The sequence below is a fragment of the Triturus cristatus genome, chromosome 2_1 (assembly GCF_964204655.1).
Source record: "Triturus cristatus chromosome 2_1, aTriCri1.1, whole genome shotgun sequence".
Classification (NCBI taxonomy): domain Eukaryota; kingdom Metazoa; phylum Chordata; class Amphibia; order Caudata; family Salamandridae; genus Triturus; species Triturus cristatus.
The window spans coordinates 509,281,925-509,300,409 of NC_140581.1; the positions used below are offsets into that span (position 1 = coordinate 509,281,925).

At 46.8% G+C, this 18,485-nt stretch overlaps 1 protein-coding gene across 3 annotated transcripts in view; it reads left to right on the plus strand.

Moving 5' to 3' along the window:
- The window catches only part of MSH3 (mutS homolog 3), a 2,607,526-nt gene that overhangs the window by 1,190,003 nt on the left and 1,399,038 nt on the right, over window positions 1-18,485 (plus strand). For all 3 annotated transcript variants that reach the window (XM_085632401.1, XM_085632403.1, XM_085632402.1), the window contains exon 11: window positions 13,145-13,229. In XM_085632401.1, the coding sequence (XP_085488527.1) occupies window positions 13,145-13,229 (85 nt within the window). The remainder of the gene's footprint in view (window positions 1-13,144; window positions 13,230-18,485) is intronic.

Sequence of the window (18,485 nt, forward strand, 5' to 3'; positions counted from 1 at the left end):
TTGTGTGCTGTAACACATCGGGACACGATCTGCTGAACTACGAGTAGTTACTCCAAAACAGTATTGTTGCGACAATGTAATCTGTAATTGACAATACTGTCTCGTTCTTCTATTCGCCATTCTGTTATGTATCATGGAATGCTGGAAAAACTTGAAAAGACCAATAAAGATATTTAATAATAATTATAATAATAATAATACATGCTGCAGCCCACGGGAGACCCCTGATCTACCTATGCCCTGTGTACCTTAGTACCATATATTAGGGACTTACATGGGTACACCAGTAGCCAATTGGGAAGTTACCAAAGTACTTAACACTGTCAAACATAGGGAGAAAGCACAGTGACAGGGGCCCTGATTAGCAGTATCCCAGTCATACTAGTCATAAAACAGAATAACACCAGCAAAAAGTGAGGGTAACCATGAAAGCAGAGCCTACTTTCCTACAGTTGGCCTCACAAGGGCGCAGTGAGGCTCATCTGTTCCTGGGATGGGAGGGGAGCCTTGTGGGATACCCTGGGAGGTGGGATGCTTATTCAATCTATTAAAATGTCAGTGCACCAAGAGGGCATTGCTGAGGCATTAAAGATGGTGAACATGGCTCCCTAGAGCTCTGCAGCCGAGCCCATCCATCAGCATCCATTCTCGCCGGTGGCACCCCATGGGGTCACTACGACCCTGCGGGAAGCACTGTAAGCTGTGCCGCTTTCTTGCTGACACCTTCTGAGCACTGTGAGAGCCCTGAGCCCTGGCGCCACATGTCCGCCTGAAACATGGCGGCGCCCAGAGCATTGAACTCACCCCCTGGGAGGACAAAATGAGCCTGATCCTCCAGCGGGGCCCTGTACAGAATTGCGAGGGGATCCCAAACTATCGGAGAAGACCCCCCTGAGAAGTCGTACTTTCGGTGAGGGAAGGAGTTTGCGCCTGTTCCGTGGACGAGTTCTGGTGGCCGTGAGGAGCTTTGTGGCGCCTGCCTCGCAATCTCAGAAGCAGGGAAGTGCTGATCCTTGTGTTGGCATGCTATCGACCCTCGGGGAGGTGGAGCCGGTCGCGGGGGCTGAAGGCAGAGTTCCCCTTCCGGCCCTTGTCCCGGCACCACGATCGAGGTGCGGCGGCTGTTGGCCCCCTGAAGGTGGAGGAGTTCACGGGGCTGACGGCTGTGTTCCCATCCTAGCCCCTGTCTCAGCTCCACGATCGGGGTGCAGCGCAGGGCTGTATCTGGCTGCTGGAGCGAGGGCCTTGGGGCTCCCAGTATCTCCCTTCTGCCCCCTGATTGGGGCCAACTCTTGTGTAATTCCTAGGAGTCCCCCAGGACCTGCACGGTTTGGATGACCTAAATTGAGGGCTTGTTAGCCCAACCACTTCTGGACAGCCCCACAGGATATGTCAGCCGTTAGACCAGCTAGCTCTACAGTTCCACTACCACCCCCCTATATTCTACAGTGGTATAGGTCGTTTCTGGCAACCACTGAACATGACAACCCTGATACCTCGGCAGAGACATCTTAAGGATTTTGGGGGCCCTGGGCCAAACATATTTTGGGGGCCCCTGTGCAGAACAGCTTTGAATTTATGATACAAATTGAGCCCCTGTTTCCCACGCAGTTTCCGCTTCCTCAGCTGCGTTAGCGATCTAGTTTGCATCATGGGCATTAGGCTATATTTTCCCCGATGTAAACAGATGCGCGCAGCTGACAGCGGTAGGATTTAGTGTTCCCTGCCCTGCTACTAGGTTTTTAATACTTTTTAACTTGTATATATGTGGCTGAATTACTCTGTGCTTTTTAACAATTTCTCCTACCTATGCGCACTTGCACTTTACTTGATTCTGCTTGCCTACACCTCCTTAGCTGCTCCGATTCGCATCTCGCTTTTCCTCCAGTCCTTGTCCGCCGCGGCTGATACACCGATTGAGCGGAGGGCTGGGGCTACTATTGGGCCCCTCACTTCCGCCGTCACAGTTTCCGCTTCCTCAGCTGCATTAGCGATCCAGTTTGCATCATAGGCATTAGCCTAAATTTTCCCGATGCACACAGACGCCCGTCAGCATCCTGGAGGCGTCCGGCGCCAGCCATGCTGCCCAGTTCCCCCCCCAGTGAGTTTCTTCCACTATATTACATTAGGGAAAAACCGCTTAGCCTTAGGCGGCTACCATTATGTCAGTGTACAGCGGCTGATCCGAGCTTGGAGGTAGACTTTCAACGCAATAAGTGCAACTGGTCTCCTCCAGCCAAGGAAACGTGTACCCAAGATCCTCCCACGCAACAATAAGTGTAAAAACAATAAGAAAACAGAGGACTTAAAGGCCACACTTTTAAATTGTTGCTCCATGCAAATGCATGAACCACACATTTAAGACCTACTTTTAGATGAACAGCCTTATCTCTTATTTCTCACTGAGACCTGGCTGTCTGAAGCCACCAACCCTACTATCACCTCCGCCATCCCTACGGGTTATAAAATCCTTAGGAGGGAACGACCGAGTGGGAAGGGGGGCGGTGTCCCCATAATTTACAATAAAAAACTAGACTGCTCTCCCATCCCGATGGAAAACATTGAGGGCGCAGAGTCCTTAGGCTTCCGCTCAACCTTATCCCCCCATCATAGCATAGCTGGTTTTCTGATTTACAGACCTCCCAGTGCAATTGGAAATTGTATTACTACGCTTAATACATCCACCACCTCCCTGGCCTTAAAATACAACAACTGCCTTGTTGTGGGAGATCTCAATATACATATGGATAATAGAAAAGACCCTCAAACAATTTCCCTTATTGGAGACGCTGCAGGCCTGCAACATGTTTCCATGTATTTCTTCAGCCACCCATGAGAAGGTCCATACCCTCGACCACATTTTTCACAACTTTGACAGATCAGTAAGCTTACTTCTTCTCATTACCTGGTCTGACCACCACCTATTAAAATTCATCATTCCCAACTCTGCCACTGCCCCTCGGGCTAACGCAGGGCAGAGGGTCCCTAATTACAGGACATTCCATAAAATATCCATCCCAATGTTAGAAGACGCCCTCAGTTATTCCTCACCGGAGCTGTCTGGCTGCCCCGACTCGGACGCCCTCTCAATAGATTCATGGCTCCGAACCAACATCGGTGCAGCGGTATCGGTGGTTTCCCACTCCTCAAAGAGGTGGGCCCCACCAGCTCCATAGTTTTACGGTTCCCTTAGATGTAGCAAAAACAATTGTAGAAAAATGGAACGGAAATGGCGTAAATCCTATGCACCTTAGGACAGGAAGGTGTATAAAGACACCTTAAAAGCTCATTACATTCTCGTGAAGGCAGCCAAGAAAAACTTCTTTCAAACCAAGATAGAAAATGCCCAAAATAAGAGTAAGGAAATCTTTAGCATAGTTAAATCCTTTACCGCCCCGAAAGCTGGGACAAAGGAAGGGCCATGCACAGAAGAATGGTCTAAGCAAATAGCTCAATTCTTCCACAAAAAGCTCTCTCGTGATCAAACAAGCATTCACTAACATCTCAGAGGAAGAACTGACCTTCTACCTTAGTTCTAATAACAAATTTCACCTCTTGGATCCTCCATCTTTACTAGCTTTCCCTGAGTTTCAGCTTGAAGAATCACTGACCCTTCTCCAAAGCATTAAGTCTGGCTCTCCTATCGACCCATGTCCAGCGAATATCCTGAACCTATTAGCTCCCACCATGAACCCCATGGTAAACCAGCTCTTTAATGCTTCCCTCTCCTCAGGGAACATGCTGAAATTATGGAAGAATGCTAAGATTCTTATACTGATAAAAAAGGCTAACGCCAAACTGACAGATCCTGACAACTACAGGCCAATCTCCCTTCTTCCTGCTCTCTCCAAAGTATTAGAGCAGCATGTAAACAAGGCCCTCCAAAAACACATTGAAGATGGGAAGCTCCTTCCTGAGTCCCAATCCGGTTTTAGGGCTATTTACAGTACGGAGTCCGCTTTGCTGGAAGTGACTGAATTTCTCAAGGGTAAGCTGGACCAGGGAGGCAAGGCTGTTCTGATACTGCTCGATCTGTCGGCGGCCTTCAATACAGTCCCACATGAGAGGCTCCTGGAGAGACTTGCTAGCATCGGCCTGGGGGGACCGCCTTAACATGGATGTCATCCTTCTTGGCAAATAGATCTCAGGACATCTGGCTCCCCCCTTTCTTATCCCCGGTTCCGGCCATGAATGTAGGTGTCTCTCAGGGCTCCATTCTCAGTCCTACCCTTTTTAATATATATCTATCCCCCCTTGAGTTTCTGGTAGAGGAAGAGGGCGTCAAAATAGTTTCCTGTGCTGATGACACTCAGCTGAGTTTTACATGTGAAAAAGGAACCAACTTTGACGGGCAATTATTAGGACTTTCCTCACAAAGGTTTTTAACTGGCTTAAGATCAATCAGCTGAAGTGCAATCCTGACAAAACTGAAGTTGTTTTCTTTGGTAATCCAGAAACGCTCTTGGTGACAAAAAGATCAGCCACCCCCGCCCGCAGAAAAGGAGAAAGTCAAAAACTTGCGCTTGCTTTGGCATGCTCCGGATGCCAACAAAATTCCTGCCACTGTTACCGCTTGAGAGTAGAAAGATTGGGGAGCAGGCTCTGATTACATCAAAGCTTGACTATGTCATCAGCTTGTACCTCGGTCTTCCCAAATCCATAATCCAGCGCCTACAAGTGGTACAAAATGCGGCAGCCAGAGCCATCCTGAGACCTAAACCCAGATCTAGTATGACCCCTATTCTTAAGTCTCTACACTGGCTCCGCATAAAGAACAGATCGACTTCATAGCGATGACCATCTTCTTTAAAGCTTTCCATGGCTTAAGAGCCAGCTAACTAAATAAGCGCGCTAGTCGCTACACAACATCTAGACCCCTAAGATCTTCCAATGCCAACCTGGCCATCGTGCCTAAAATATGCCATGCCTGCACTGGAGGCAGATTCCTCGCCTTTCTAGGCGCAAAATTGTGGAAAAGACTCCCGGAGTTTCTGAGACTAACCACAGACCTACTCTCTTTCAGGAAGAACTTAAAAACCTGGCTTTTTAATAACTGATGGGTCTTTCATGAATGTTTTCCTCCTACTGTCACTTTTTGTGACGCACCGGCAGCGTAAAAAATGTGCATGTTGCACACTATTTACAAAGTGACGCATCTAGGCAGATGCGTCACTTTGTAAACCCCTGCACCGCATTATACCTGCGCCAGGTATAATGTATGCAGGGTGGGTGTTACCCCGCAAGAAGCCTTGCAGAAGTGGCGCATTGAAATCTATAAGAACTCAGTGCGCCGCTTCTTGGACCCCATTGCGTCAATATCTTACCCCTGCCTCACGGCAGGTGTAAGACTGATGCATTCTCTTTCACGTGGGGCTGTCCCATGTGAAAAGACACATCGCTGGATTTGTATCTATTTTCAAACACACCCCAGCAATGCATCACTGTTGCGCTTACAGATATGTCAGAAATACTGACGTATCTGTAACTCCTTGCGTCATGATGCGTCATACAGTAACTATGATGCATCCATCATGTCGCAAGGAGGGCGCACTAAGAATTGACGCATCCCTGTTTTCACACAGCGATACATCACTTCTCATAAATAAGGCCCTAAATGTGTTTACAGCCAATATTCAGGGATAGTTATGTGTGTTTTAAATATTGTACCACACCAGCAGCTCACCAATATTACTGCAAATAATCCCTGTGATGCCCTCCCATTTCTTATATGTTAGGCCTTGTTTGATATAAAAGAAACTTTTTTTATGTATATTGCATGAAACATAAACACAACATTTCTCTGCAAAATGGTTGTACTAGACGCTCACACACCAGCTACATAAAAAATAAAGTAAAGGAAAACAGTATTTAAAACAATCTGTTTAAGAAATTTGCAAGGTCATGAGGGCAAAAGTCTGGAGAATGGAGATGACTGCCAGGGGGCCCCCTGAAAGGCTGAGGCCTGGGGCCAGAGCCCACTTGGCCCATGCATTAAAACGTCTCTGTACCTCGGGTATCGTGGAAAACAGTACAGTATGTTTCGCTCATACATTCGTGCTTGATTTCTCTCAGCAAATGCACAGGATGGCGATTAGGACGTTTCAAAAAGGATTTATTGGTCCAGCGACAGCCTTGTGTAAAACATATGTGCTTCAACAATCAGGAGACAGAAGCATACAAAAGAGATTGCTAGTACCAATATAGTAAATAGTAGATACATTTTTACCATAGTGCTAATAAGATGAACATAAGCAGTTCAGATAAAAACAGTAGCACTTGCATATTCCTAAATTGTGCGCCGCAAATAATTTGCCTAAATGTACCTAGCCTAGATCTGTATGTGTAGCATGTATATGTGTGTATATGTATATCTGTTGCCAAGAAACCCCTAGGGATGATCCAACCCCCTCACCTGATGGTTGAGAATGAAGGACCCCATCTCTGTCTCGAGGATGACACTCCGCAAGGGATGTCAGACCGCTGTGTGTCGAATATTCAGCATGCAGGACCCCGTCTCAGCTTGGAAGGAATTCGCCTCTAATTTGTAGGGGGGAGTGAGGGTCTTTTTTTTTTTTTTTACTAAAGTGGTCACTCTGTTTTTTTTTCTAGAATCGATATGTTTTTAAAACAATCATGCGATGTTTTGAAAACAATCACCGATGCTTTTCTAAACAAGTGTGATCATGCACAGCTGGCTGTTGGCCAAGGATGAAAAAGAGTGGTGATCCTTATACAGAGTACTTCTGCCGTGCCTGGGGACATGTTTATGTACGTCGGGTACAGGGATTATGATAGGATACCTAGAGCCTGGTGTCGAAGAGACAGGAACAAGCTACTAGGGAAAAGGTCACCTGTTTAGAATCGTTATTGTTGTGTGGAATCAACAACATATGTAAAAAGGGGAGATTACATGACAGGACTGTCCTAAAAGACATGACACTACTGGATTACTAGAGTTCCGGGTAGGCTCCACCACGTGATGTGCTATCCAGGGGACTGTCCCAGGGGACATTGCTGGGCCGTGAGATCTTGTGCTTTCTTCTCCTGCCCTCAGAGCTGCAGGTGGGGTCCACAGCAGGATTAACAACCGACCTGCGGGGACACGACTGTGGGACACTGAGCACTACACCAAGCCAGGTGAGGAATGCAGCGGCACAGCCAGGTGGGGGGCTGGAGGTCTGGGCCCTCCGCCTGGCCCCTGAGGAGTCTGAACCATAATTGAGATGCAGGGGAGGGATAGCTGCTGGGGGACTGGGGCCCTGCTTTTCCCAGCCCTCTCCCAGTGTTCTCTTGGGCCTTTCCCGTTGAGACATTGAGCCCGGACCGTCTTTGCTGGCCTGGGCCACATGGCATGGGGGCCCACTGTTGACCTGCTAGTAGGGGCCTTTCACGGCGCAAACGGTCAATCAGAGCATAAGGGAGATCGCAGTTGGTCTCCGGTGCCTGATTACAACCGGGGCAGCTTCCGGGCCCCGGTGCGATGCAATCCTCTTGTAGCTTTTGGGAGACTTTGAGCAGCTGTGCCTTTCCACCTCCATAACAGTGCGCACCGGTGCCTAGATCGATGCGCGAGCAATGGGTGGGCGCGGATAGTAGTGTTTGCCCTAGCCCTGCATCTGCTGAGCCCCCTGGATGCGACTCTACTGCTGCTTGTTCAGCTTCGGCACTGAACTGTAACCCTGCTTGACCCTGCGCTGGTGGTGTGACGCTGTACCTGGGGCATGCGGAGGCTCCTGCAGCAGACACTGGAGGCGAGAGGACCGCCTGAGTAGACCCAATCGTCCCCCTGGTGCCTCAGCCAGGGTTGCTTTGACTCCCGCACTGTGGGCATATTGAGTTCAGCCGCTGGAACCCAGATGCCTGCCCCCGCTCGGAGGGTCTCTCCGTCCCCTAATGCCATGCAAGTGGGAGAGGAGGGAGAGCAGACCCTCTCCACATCTGACAAATTGGAGAAAAAAAATTGGCAGCAATAGAACACTTACCGGTGCCCTTGGAGGATAGATTTGGAGCCCTAGCCACCGACCTGAACTTTCTTCGGGATGACCACTGCAAGGTCGCAGACAGAGTTAGGGACTGCGAGAAAACTCTTTCTGCCCTACAACCACTGACAAAGGAAAATAAGGCTTCAGTCCGGGACCTGCAAGGTCGTGTAACACAGTTGTAGACTAGAGTGGACGACTTGGAAGGCCACTCCAGTATTCATATTCTGGTGATTCCGGAGGGAATTAAGAGATCTGGCCCCATTGCATACCTAGAGTCGCGGGATTGGACTAAGCAACATCTGAAAGAACCCGGAATGTCAGGTGCTGACCGCACCCACAATGCCCGACTGTCCGGAAGCAAGCAACAAGGCAAGGAGAGGGCTCAAGCCCTCACCCTTAGTATCTTGGAACAGTTCCCCCAACCTGGAACAAAATATTGCGGATCGCAGGAAGACCCTGCAGGCTGCAGCGAGCCTGGGGCCTGCCTACGCAGCCATGGAGGAAAAGACAGGTCTCCACATCTTCATGCCGGAGGAGGACCCCAGCTGCTCAGGCAGCTCCTGGGCCGGCACGCCTACACCCTGTAGTGACTCCACAGACGGCAGATACCCTTGTCTAACCGATTTGTGATGGTGCACCTGTAGTGAAGACTGCACAGAGATGTAACACGGCAGTAATGCTTCCCCTGCCATCTGCAACCTCTTTTAGACACTAATGGGCAATTCTGTCTTGGGCACATGTTTAGCTCACCCACGTGATCCCCACACGTTCTGTTTGGGCATGCCACCGGTTTGGCCCTAGTATTGGGAATATCCCATTCCCCGGTTATTGCAGGTTTCATTTATTCTTCTCACCCCTTCACCCTTAGTGCTAAGGCGGGTGGGTACCACCAGGATGTAGGGATTGGCGCACTAGCACTGGGAAAGGGTACCCCTTTGTGTCTTCCATACACTACCCTCACCTCGTCATGGCTTCACCGGCTGACACCATTCTTCTCACCTCAACATCCGAAGCATGCTCACTGCTTGAAAATGCTATGCCGTCTATTCATATATTAAGTGTCAGCAGGCGCATATATTCTTCCTGCGGAAGACATACCTTACCGCGGGGGAGCTGCACCACTTGCATAGGTGCTGGAGAGGGACTTTATGTGCTACTACCTATTCAGCATAGGCACAAAGGGACATTGGGTCCCATTCCAGTAGACTCGCAAGGTGGTCGACAAAGACGGTCGGTATGCCCTCCTTGAGGGGCGTCTGGATGGCCAGCCGGTACTTCTGGGTGGTATCTATGCACTGAACACCGATCATGGTACGTTCTGGGAATCCTTCTCAGGCACGCTGGCCCACTTTACAGTGTTCCCATGGATACTAGGGGGGATTACAATTGCATGCTTGATATATCCCTGGACAGGTCCCACTCTCCCCTTCCGCACTCTCCACCTTACATGCAGACTGAGCGCTTCCGCTCCTGGGTCCGCTACTGGACAATTACGGATGCTTGGAGGTACTGGCACCCAGCTGCCAGACTGTACTATATCCATTCCATTCGCACAATCTCTATGTGGGCCTTGATTTCTCTGCTCACCCCCGATTGTCCCCCTGATCCAGCGCATGGATTAATTAGGCCGGGTAATATCTGATCAGGATGCACACATTATGACCTTAAAATGGAGGCCCCCTGCGCCCCCTACACCCACTTGGCGGCAGCCACGTGAGTGTCTTGAGGATCAAGTGCTACTTTTCTGAAAATTAGAAAATGGCATCCACTAGTATGCTGGAATGGGATGCCTTTAAAGTGGTGACTAGGGCAACTTATATACAACAGATAGCGGGCCCGCAGAACTCTTGAACAAGACGTAAAGGTAGCTGAGCGCAACCTGGCCACCGTCAGCAAAGGGTATGACGCTGACCCAGTTACTCTCCCCCCGGTTGGCAGGGGCAAAGACCACTTATGTTTCCCTTCTTGAAAACCTGAGATGCTATAGCTTTAAGGCTGACGTCACATGGGTGCGCCGAGAGGGTGACAGGCCTGGACACTCCTGGCATGGCTCATTCGACAAGACTTGGTGTCTCATCCTATCATGGAGGTGATCACCCCCACTGGCGACTAGGTCCGTACTCAGACCAAATTCTTACAAGCCTTCTACAACTATTACTCTGTCATATACCGGGTGCCACTGGACAACCAGACGGAAACGGAACCACCAGATCCGTTCCTAGCCGATCTCACCTTTCCCCACTCTTGCAAGGAACTCCCTCCAGGTGGAGATTTCATCTGCTGATGTGAAGCAGGCAATCCTTGCCCTAGCCCGCAACAAAAGCCCAGGCCTGGATGGCCTGCCCCTAGAATACTACAAAACGTTCTCAACCATCCTAGCTCCCCGGTTGGCGGCAATGTATAAAGCCGCTTTGAAGGATGGTGTGCTCCCCCCCTCTCTGTGCGAGACTCTTTTGATCTCGATTCCAAAGTCAGACAGGGATCCCACCCAGTAGGACTCTATAGGTCAATCGCTATACTTGGGGCCGACTACAAGATCCGAAGCAAAATACTGGCCGACCGATATGCCCAGGTCCTCTAGGAGCTCGTGCATCCAGATCAGAATGGCTTTGTTCCCAGCCGAAGCACCTCCCAAAACATCTGTCTTTTTCATGTCCAGGATCAGGTGCAGGGTCGTTTTCCTCATGCTGCCAGCCATGTACTGGACTTGGAAAAGGCGTTTGATACCCTGACCTGGCCCAACTTATTTGCAGTGGTCACCCACATGGAAGTGGGTCCTAGACTGCTGTTGTACACAAAGTTACTGTACCCCATCCCCATATCTGTTTGGGCCATCACATCTCAGCCCCTTTCCAAGTTGGCCGAGGCACTCTGCAGAGTTGTCCGCTCTCCCCCCTACTATTTGCATTGGCTATGTAGTCCTTAGCCATTTGACTCCTGGGGGTGGATGGATTGGGGCATCCCTTTGGCGGGAAGAACGCACAGTGTGTCCCTATACGCAGATGACCTGCTTATTTACATAAGGGACATAACGGTGGTGAGAAGGTTATCAAAAAGACTTTGCTGAGGAAAAGAAACCCTTTTTATACCGCAGCTACTTCCAAAAAGAAAAGGAATGCTTCCGCTCCTTGAAAACCCGATGCAACTTCTCCTCAAGGTCTTTAAAGCCCAGGATCAGTAAACGGCAACCTCAAAGCCATGGAACACTGAGCAGCATCCGTATTCCACTCCTCTAGCAACAAATTACATCTGGCAGCAATGGAAGCACCACAGGATAAAGCTGACGCTCTAACAGAGTCAAACACAATGTCAGAAAGAAACTCAGCCTGATGTTTCATGGACTCCAATAACTCAGGACATTGCCCTCCTTCCTGCATCATAGAGAACAAAGTTTTGAAGTCAGACAATAAAGACTGCGCCACATACGCTTCATACACCTCAGAACGAATGGCAAGATGGGACCCTGCATATGCCTTCTTCAAAGAGGAGTCAATCTTCTTATCTGCACCATCCTTCAGGACATAGTCATCAGCCATGGATGGACGACCAACCAGACTAGACACAATAGAGTCCACGTGAACCAACTCCGGAATTGTATCCTCCATGTCTCTCAAGGGGTATAGCTTAGACATGATGCGAGGCACCACACTGCACCTCTCATAACAGGAATTACCACTGACACACACTGATCAGGGAACCCCCAATGCATTCCTATGGGAGTGCAGGCCAACCTTACTAATGTAACACACAGAGCGCACGCACTTTACACTGGACCACAGTGCTAAAGTGCCCAGAGGCCTAAAACCATGTCAGAGCTAAGGTAAAAAGTTTAGGGGTGAACCTGCCAAAAAGGGCCAAGTCGAACACTGCCCTAGCCCTTCTCTTAGCTAAGTGAGTAACCACACTACACTGGTGAAGGCCAGCAAGTCCCCCAGTGTAGGCATGGACTGGGGCAGTGCACAAATGGGGAGCTGCAGAAGAGGAAGCACTTTGGTAAGAAGAGGTGCATCAAAATGTGCCGACACCCCATCTCCACACAATGAGCCATCTTGCTTGCGCACTTTCGGCCAGCAACTGACAAAGACGCTGACCCCTTGCAGTTATAGTGCCTACTAGTGGCAGCAAGGTGGGTGCCTCTCCCAGCCGATTTGACGAACCCTCCCCTCCATGAGGGCTGCCCGCCCCAGACCCCCATTATACACACTATTGTCTAATAGTCAGAGATTCCACTGTGCAGTTCCCTGTGCCTAGGCCTAAACACAACTAGGGGTGGGTGGAATTTGCGTAGTCGCGCTACGCAAAGCTCCATGAAACGGTAAAAAATCTCTGCGCGCACGCAAAAGTTCCGCGAACACGCGAATTGCTTTTTCTGCCCGTTCGCGATACTTTTTTCCTGTTCGCGAATGCTGTTTGCGTGCTCGGGGAGAAATATCTTGCGAACACACATTTTGAAAGCGCAAACAAGCAAAATATTCAGCGACATCGCAGAATTTTTGACAATTCTGCGTTCTCCGCGGAACGCGAAATTACCCAAATTCCGCGAGCGGAATGGAATTTACCGCCCAGGCCTAATCCCAACACTAGAATCACATCTACACCCCCTCCCCTCCTTCCCGTCCTCCTCGATGTTCGTTCCTAGTTAAGAGTTTAGCTTCACTCTTGGGTGAGCTAACACAATACATCATTTATCAGAAGGGGTACTTCAAAGCTTCTAGACTTGCTTCTTATCACTGACTGTTGTATAATGTATAGATCTAAATAACATGTTCTGCCTTTGGCCTATAACAGCATTTTCTGTGTAAGGACACTCTGATGTATATGGCTGTAATCTGCATTGCTTTTGCACCATCGAAAAACCCAATAAAAATGTTTTGGAACAAAAAAAGCAGTGCCAGGCACTAATATGCTATGTACCTATTTTTTGCTAAACTGTCAATAAACAGAGGTGAAAAATATATATATATATATATATATATATATATATATATATATATATATATATATATATATATATATATGTGTGTGTGTTGGCCTCACAATCATAAAGTCATAAAGTCCTCAAATTCCAGTGTGCGTATTAAATTTCAGTATTGTACAATTGGTTAACATTTGATACTGACAAAATATTTTGAATTACAATATGTGCCTATTTTAAATTTCAGCCATTTTACACGTTTGTCCAGTGAAACTGAGCATATCTCTATGAATGGTACAACATTGAAGAACCTAGAAATCCTGCAGAATCAGGTAATATTATCAGTAAAGAATGGAGTGTTTAGCGGTAATGTTCATTTTCTGTTCGCCTGCAAATTGTTCTCCTATATGTTAAAGCAAGTTTAAATAATATATGCTCGAGCTATGTTAAAATGTTATTTTGCTTTATTTGTTTTTTTGTGATGCAAACATACAACTGCATATTTATTGTAAAGCATGGAATGTGCCAAGCGGAAATAATAGCAACATGATTGGAATTAACAAAAAGAATGGACTGCAATGATTTCACAAGTTCACCAGTCTTGCATCTCCATGTTACATAGACTACGTTGCTCTTCTGAATTTCATATCATCTTGTTTGAAGCAGAAACTCAGTGTGGGCAGCTTTGAAGGGCGGATCATTGTTCATGAAGGGATTGGACCTAATATCTTTTTAGTTTGGGTGGTGGATGGATGGGAGAGTAGTTCTTGGGCAGCAGGTCTTTGACAGCAGGTTTTAGGATACCGACCTTTGATGTATGGTTGAGTAACTGAGAAGAAAGGCACTGGTAAGAAAAAAGAGGCATTGTTCTAGTAAGCCCATATTTCTGTTATAGGACTTATCTATATGTATGTCTTGCTCTTGCCAACTTGTCCTTGAGCGTTTGCAATGAGGAAGTGTTGAAACACATTTCTAGAACCATCTCTGCAAAGGATTATCTTGGTTTTCACAAGCAATGCTACTGCCACTTTCAAAAAGTTCATTTTGGAAATCAAAAATAATTGCTGTTGGCATGAGCTGAAGCCATCTTGTTAGCTCAAGCAATGTAAATGCCCGCCTAGCAATGGACCAGGACATTAATGAACTCATGAGTATAGATGTACAGAATATCTTCCGTGCCCCTTCTAAGTCATAGAGATGTCTTCACCCAATGCTAAAACGGTTGTCTGTGGAAATCGAAAATAATTGCTGTTAGCATGAGCTGAAGCCATCTTGTTTGCTGCATCCATTTTGCTAGCCTTGTGTTTCTTCCGTCTTCTCTGTTGCTTGCTTTTGTATTCTGCTTGAGTCATCAGTTTTAGTTAACTCCTTCTATTCTAAGCTTAAGGAATGTATATGTGCTGAGAAAAGGCCTGTAGCTGCTAGAATGCACCTGACTTAAGACATAACTGTCAACTGTGTCTTGCAACTGTAAGCAGTACTGTTCCCCCTCCCACTTTGCTAACTAAGTGATTTCCCATCTGCCCATGTCTGGCTGTAACTAATCCTGTGTATGCTTGTACCTTCTATGTGTAACAACATGCTTACTCTGCAACATAGGGTATATATAAGACCATGGTCTCTGTATTCCATGTACTACCTCAGGCATCACTTGCGAGTGCTGTGTGGACGTAATCCCACTCATGAGTGATTAATAAACGTATTGAATTCCAGCTTCAGTGCCAATCTCTATTTTGTTGGTTCAAGGACCTGTGGACAGAGAAGGGTGACCCCTGCACCTGTGTGCCCCTTAAAAGGCACATTTCCACAACGTAATTATTTTATACACATGAGATATTCTCCTACAAAGTCAATGAATCTGAATCGTCCCTTAAAAATATACATAAACATGATTTTCAATTCGAAAACATAATTATGTTATTGAAGTTGGGCCCGTTTTTTGTAAACATAACTGACCTTAATTAATGTCTATGGTTGCTGTTCATTTGTTTTTATCTCTATAGAGAACATCATTGTTTTTAAAGTTTTGTCCTGAATAAGGTGGAGTAGACCAACTGTGATCCACCAAAACGGCGCGTCAACAACTTGATATTTTGATAAATTGTTTTAGTTTCTTTGCGAATTGAAAATCATTTGTATGTAAGTTTTTAAGGGAAGATTCAGATGCATTGACTTTGTAGGGGAATATCTCCTGTGTATAAAATGACGTTCTTACAATTCTTACAAACGTCCATCTCTTTTCCTTACCGCCAATGCAGAGTGAATGTAATTAACTACTACAATACATGTGCTTAGGCTGCTCAGCTGTTGCAGGAAAGCTAAGGCTTCCTTATGTTGTCTAATTCTAGTAGCACACAGAATTTGTACCAAAAAGTGTTTCTACACAAAAGAGTATTACTTGCAGAAGAGCATAAAGTGAACTGTGATTTGTTAGGAGGCATTATTAAAAGGACAGTTTAGAAGCATTGAATTCCAAGCAACCTGTTAGGGGGAAGACGCAATTTTTTTTTCTTTAAATTGTTAAAAACAAATTAGTAAGACAAAACCTATACTCTGTCAAAAATACCTATCAACTAAAACTTGCATCTCTGAGACTGATTAAACAATATTTAATACTAGAACATAACTTTTCGAAGTCCTCCTGACAAAGTCTGGCTTGCCTCTACAAGAATAAATCTCTCGCCTGCATCTTTGATCATGGCTCTATACTCTTTGGATTTTAGAAAAGCTCCTAAAGTCCTAGATCTACAATGTTATTTTTAACATAGTTTATCCAGGGGATCGCCATGATGTTGTCTAAAGAAAGGCAGTCTGTTAGACCTGTCATCATTGGCATGGTTTCCCCAGTCTTTTTGCCTCTACCTCCTGTACGTTTAACTGTATGCTGGACTTCATTTATGCTGGTTTGTGTACTAAGGGCACTTGACCACTGCTGATCAGTGCAAAAGTGCAAGTGCTCTTGTTGTAAATTGTGATTGGTTATCCATGATTGGCATATTTGATTTACTAGTAAGTTCCTTGTAGAGTGCACTATGGGTGGTCAGGGCCTGTAAATTAAATGCTACTATTGGGCCTGCAGCATTGATTGTGCCACCCACATGAGTAGCCCTGTAAACATGTGTCAGACCAGCCACTACAAAACATCCAGAACGCCGTTGCAAGACTGGTCCTCAATCTCCCAAGACGCTGCCACATCTCCCAGCACCTGCGCACACTCCACTGGCTCCCTATCGAGGACAGAGTCACCTTCAAGCTGCTCACCCACGCACACAATGCCCTCCACAACACCGGACCAGCATACCTGAGCAGCAGACTCAAATTCCACGCACCCCAAAGGACCCTACGATCAGCCCAGCTCTCCTACACCTTGGTCCCCCGCACCAGAAAGGCCAGATCGGGAGGCCGCTCTTTCTCCTTCCTCGCGCCCAGAGCATGGAACACCCTCCCGCTCCACCTCAGACAGACAACATCGCTCCTCATCTTCGCAAGAAACCTCAAAACCTGGCTCTTCGACAGACCCCCTCCTTGATGGACCGAAACCTACACCCCTCCCCAGCACCTTGAGACCCTCATGGGTGAGTAGTCGCGCTCTAAAAAAAATCTTGAATGATTGGTTGCCACTGCAGTGTCTGTGGGTGCAGTTTTCAACTGCCTTGTTGACATGGCAAGAACTTGCCAGGCCCCAACTCTTCCCTTTTCTATATGTAAGGCACCGCTAAGGTACGCCCGAGGTAGCCTCAAGGACACGGTGCAATGTATGTGAAAGGTAGGACATGTACTATAAGGCTTTACATGTCCTGATAGTGAAAAACGAAATTGGCAGTTTTACACTATTACAAGGACTATCTCTGCCTTGTAATGTTTTACAAGTGTAACTTTCAATTGGGGAGAGAGTGAGAGATTTGGAGTATGGGTTCCTTGAACTCAGAATTTAAAAATACATCTTTTAGTGAAGGTGTTTTTTAAATTGTATGTTTGAAAATGCCACTTTTATAAAGTGGGCATTTTCTTGCTTTGTCATCCTGTGCCTCTCCCTGCCTGTAGACTTGGTACACAGGTGCAATGCGTGGAAAATCCGGATGCAGTGGAGTCAAAGGGGCGAAGGCAAAACAGGCGCTGCATAAATTATTCCTGCTACGAGCAGGTGATGCGTCGATTCCTCAGTCGCACAACAGGTCCTGAGTCGGAGCGGGGGTCTCGGATGTTGGAGACACGGAGTTCTGGACTCGGGCTGTGGCTGTCGATCATTTCTGCCACACCGCAGTGAAGTATTGGTTTTTCAACTGCACGGCATGCTTGAGGCTGAAAAGTCGTCACTGAAAGGCGATGCGTGGATTTTCAGCTCTTCTTGCAGCGGTAGCCACCTCAAAGGGCCCAGAATTGGAACTGGCACCACTTGGCAGGTCTGAACTCCCAGCAGAGGAGTTCAGGGGCTGCAGATTAAGTTTTTGATGGCCCACTTCTAACACAGTCTGACAGGAATTCTCTTGTGTAACCTGCTTCTGAATTCCCCCAATTCCTTAACCAAAGGAGTAAAGAGCTCAGTTTAATCCTTTCTGCTATGAGATCCAACCCAACCTCAGAGTAACACTTAAATGAAGAGGAGGATTCAGGGACAGCCAGTAACCTACGCAAGAACTTGTTTTCAACCTGCTGTTGTTGGTTAGCACCTTTGTCTCTTCAGACCCCAGCTCCATAAACTGTTTGGGAGATGTACTTACTTTTATATCTGCTCATTAACTCTTTCACCGGTTTATGACCCAGTCCATGTGCAAAGCTAAACACAGACTCTATTGGTCTCTGGCATTATATTGCCCTGAAGTTAAGTAATTAAATCTAATTTAGATCTCAGATAAAGGAAAATCTTAAATGCGTGAAAGTTGTTTGAGATGACCACTGTTCCCAGTTAAAACTTTTTAGTTTTGGTATTTTTTGGACCAATCTCATGTCAAAAGATTTAGTAAAATAGTTTTAACCCATAAAAGTATAAAAAGTATCAAAAGCATTGAAGAGAAGTTGTAAGCCATTTGCTGAAGTAAAACCAGTACACGCATGATTTGATTTGGGGCAAGTTCTTCCCTACCTGACTTAAAAAAATTCTAGGCCATTTATACAGATAAGGAAACGCAATGGGGCATCACATAGCCTTGGTGGACCTTTCAGGCATAGAGTTCAACTTCTTCCCCATATCTAGTTCTAACCACTGCATCCCAGTACATCCATCTAAGTAAATCAGTCAGAGCCTGATGTATCCACATCCCCTCCATGATGGCTCTTAGTTTTGCTCTGTAACCTTGTTAAATGAACAGGAGAGGTCCATGAATGATAAATGAATAATCCTCTTTTGGTCGTGACATACTTCAAAGTTATTAGTAGGAGGTTCAAGTACTGTTCCACAGTGCCCAAACCTGGGCGAAAACCATACTGCACTCTGGACAGAGCCTGCTTTTCCTCTAACCAAACCTCTAGTTTGGCAGCCAGAATTCCACAAACTATTTTAAGGGAGCTGGCTAGACGGGAGTTTGAGCTATAAAAACATGAAGGAACTCTTATCTCTTTTTTAAAATTGGGAACTACCACAGCCTCCT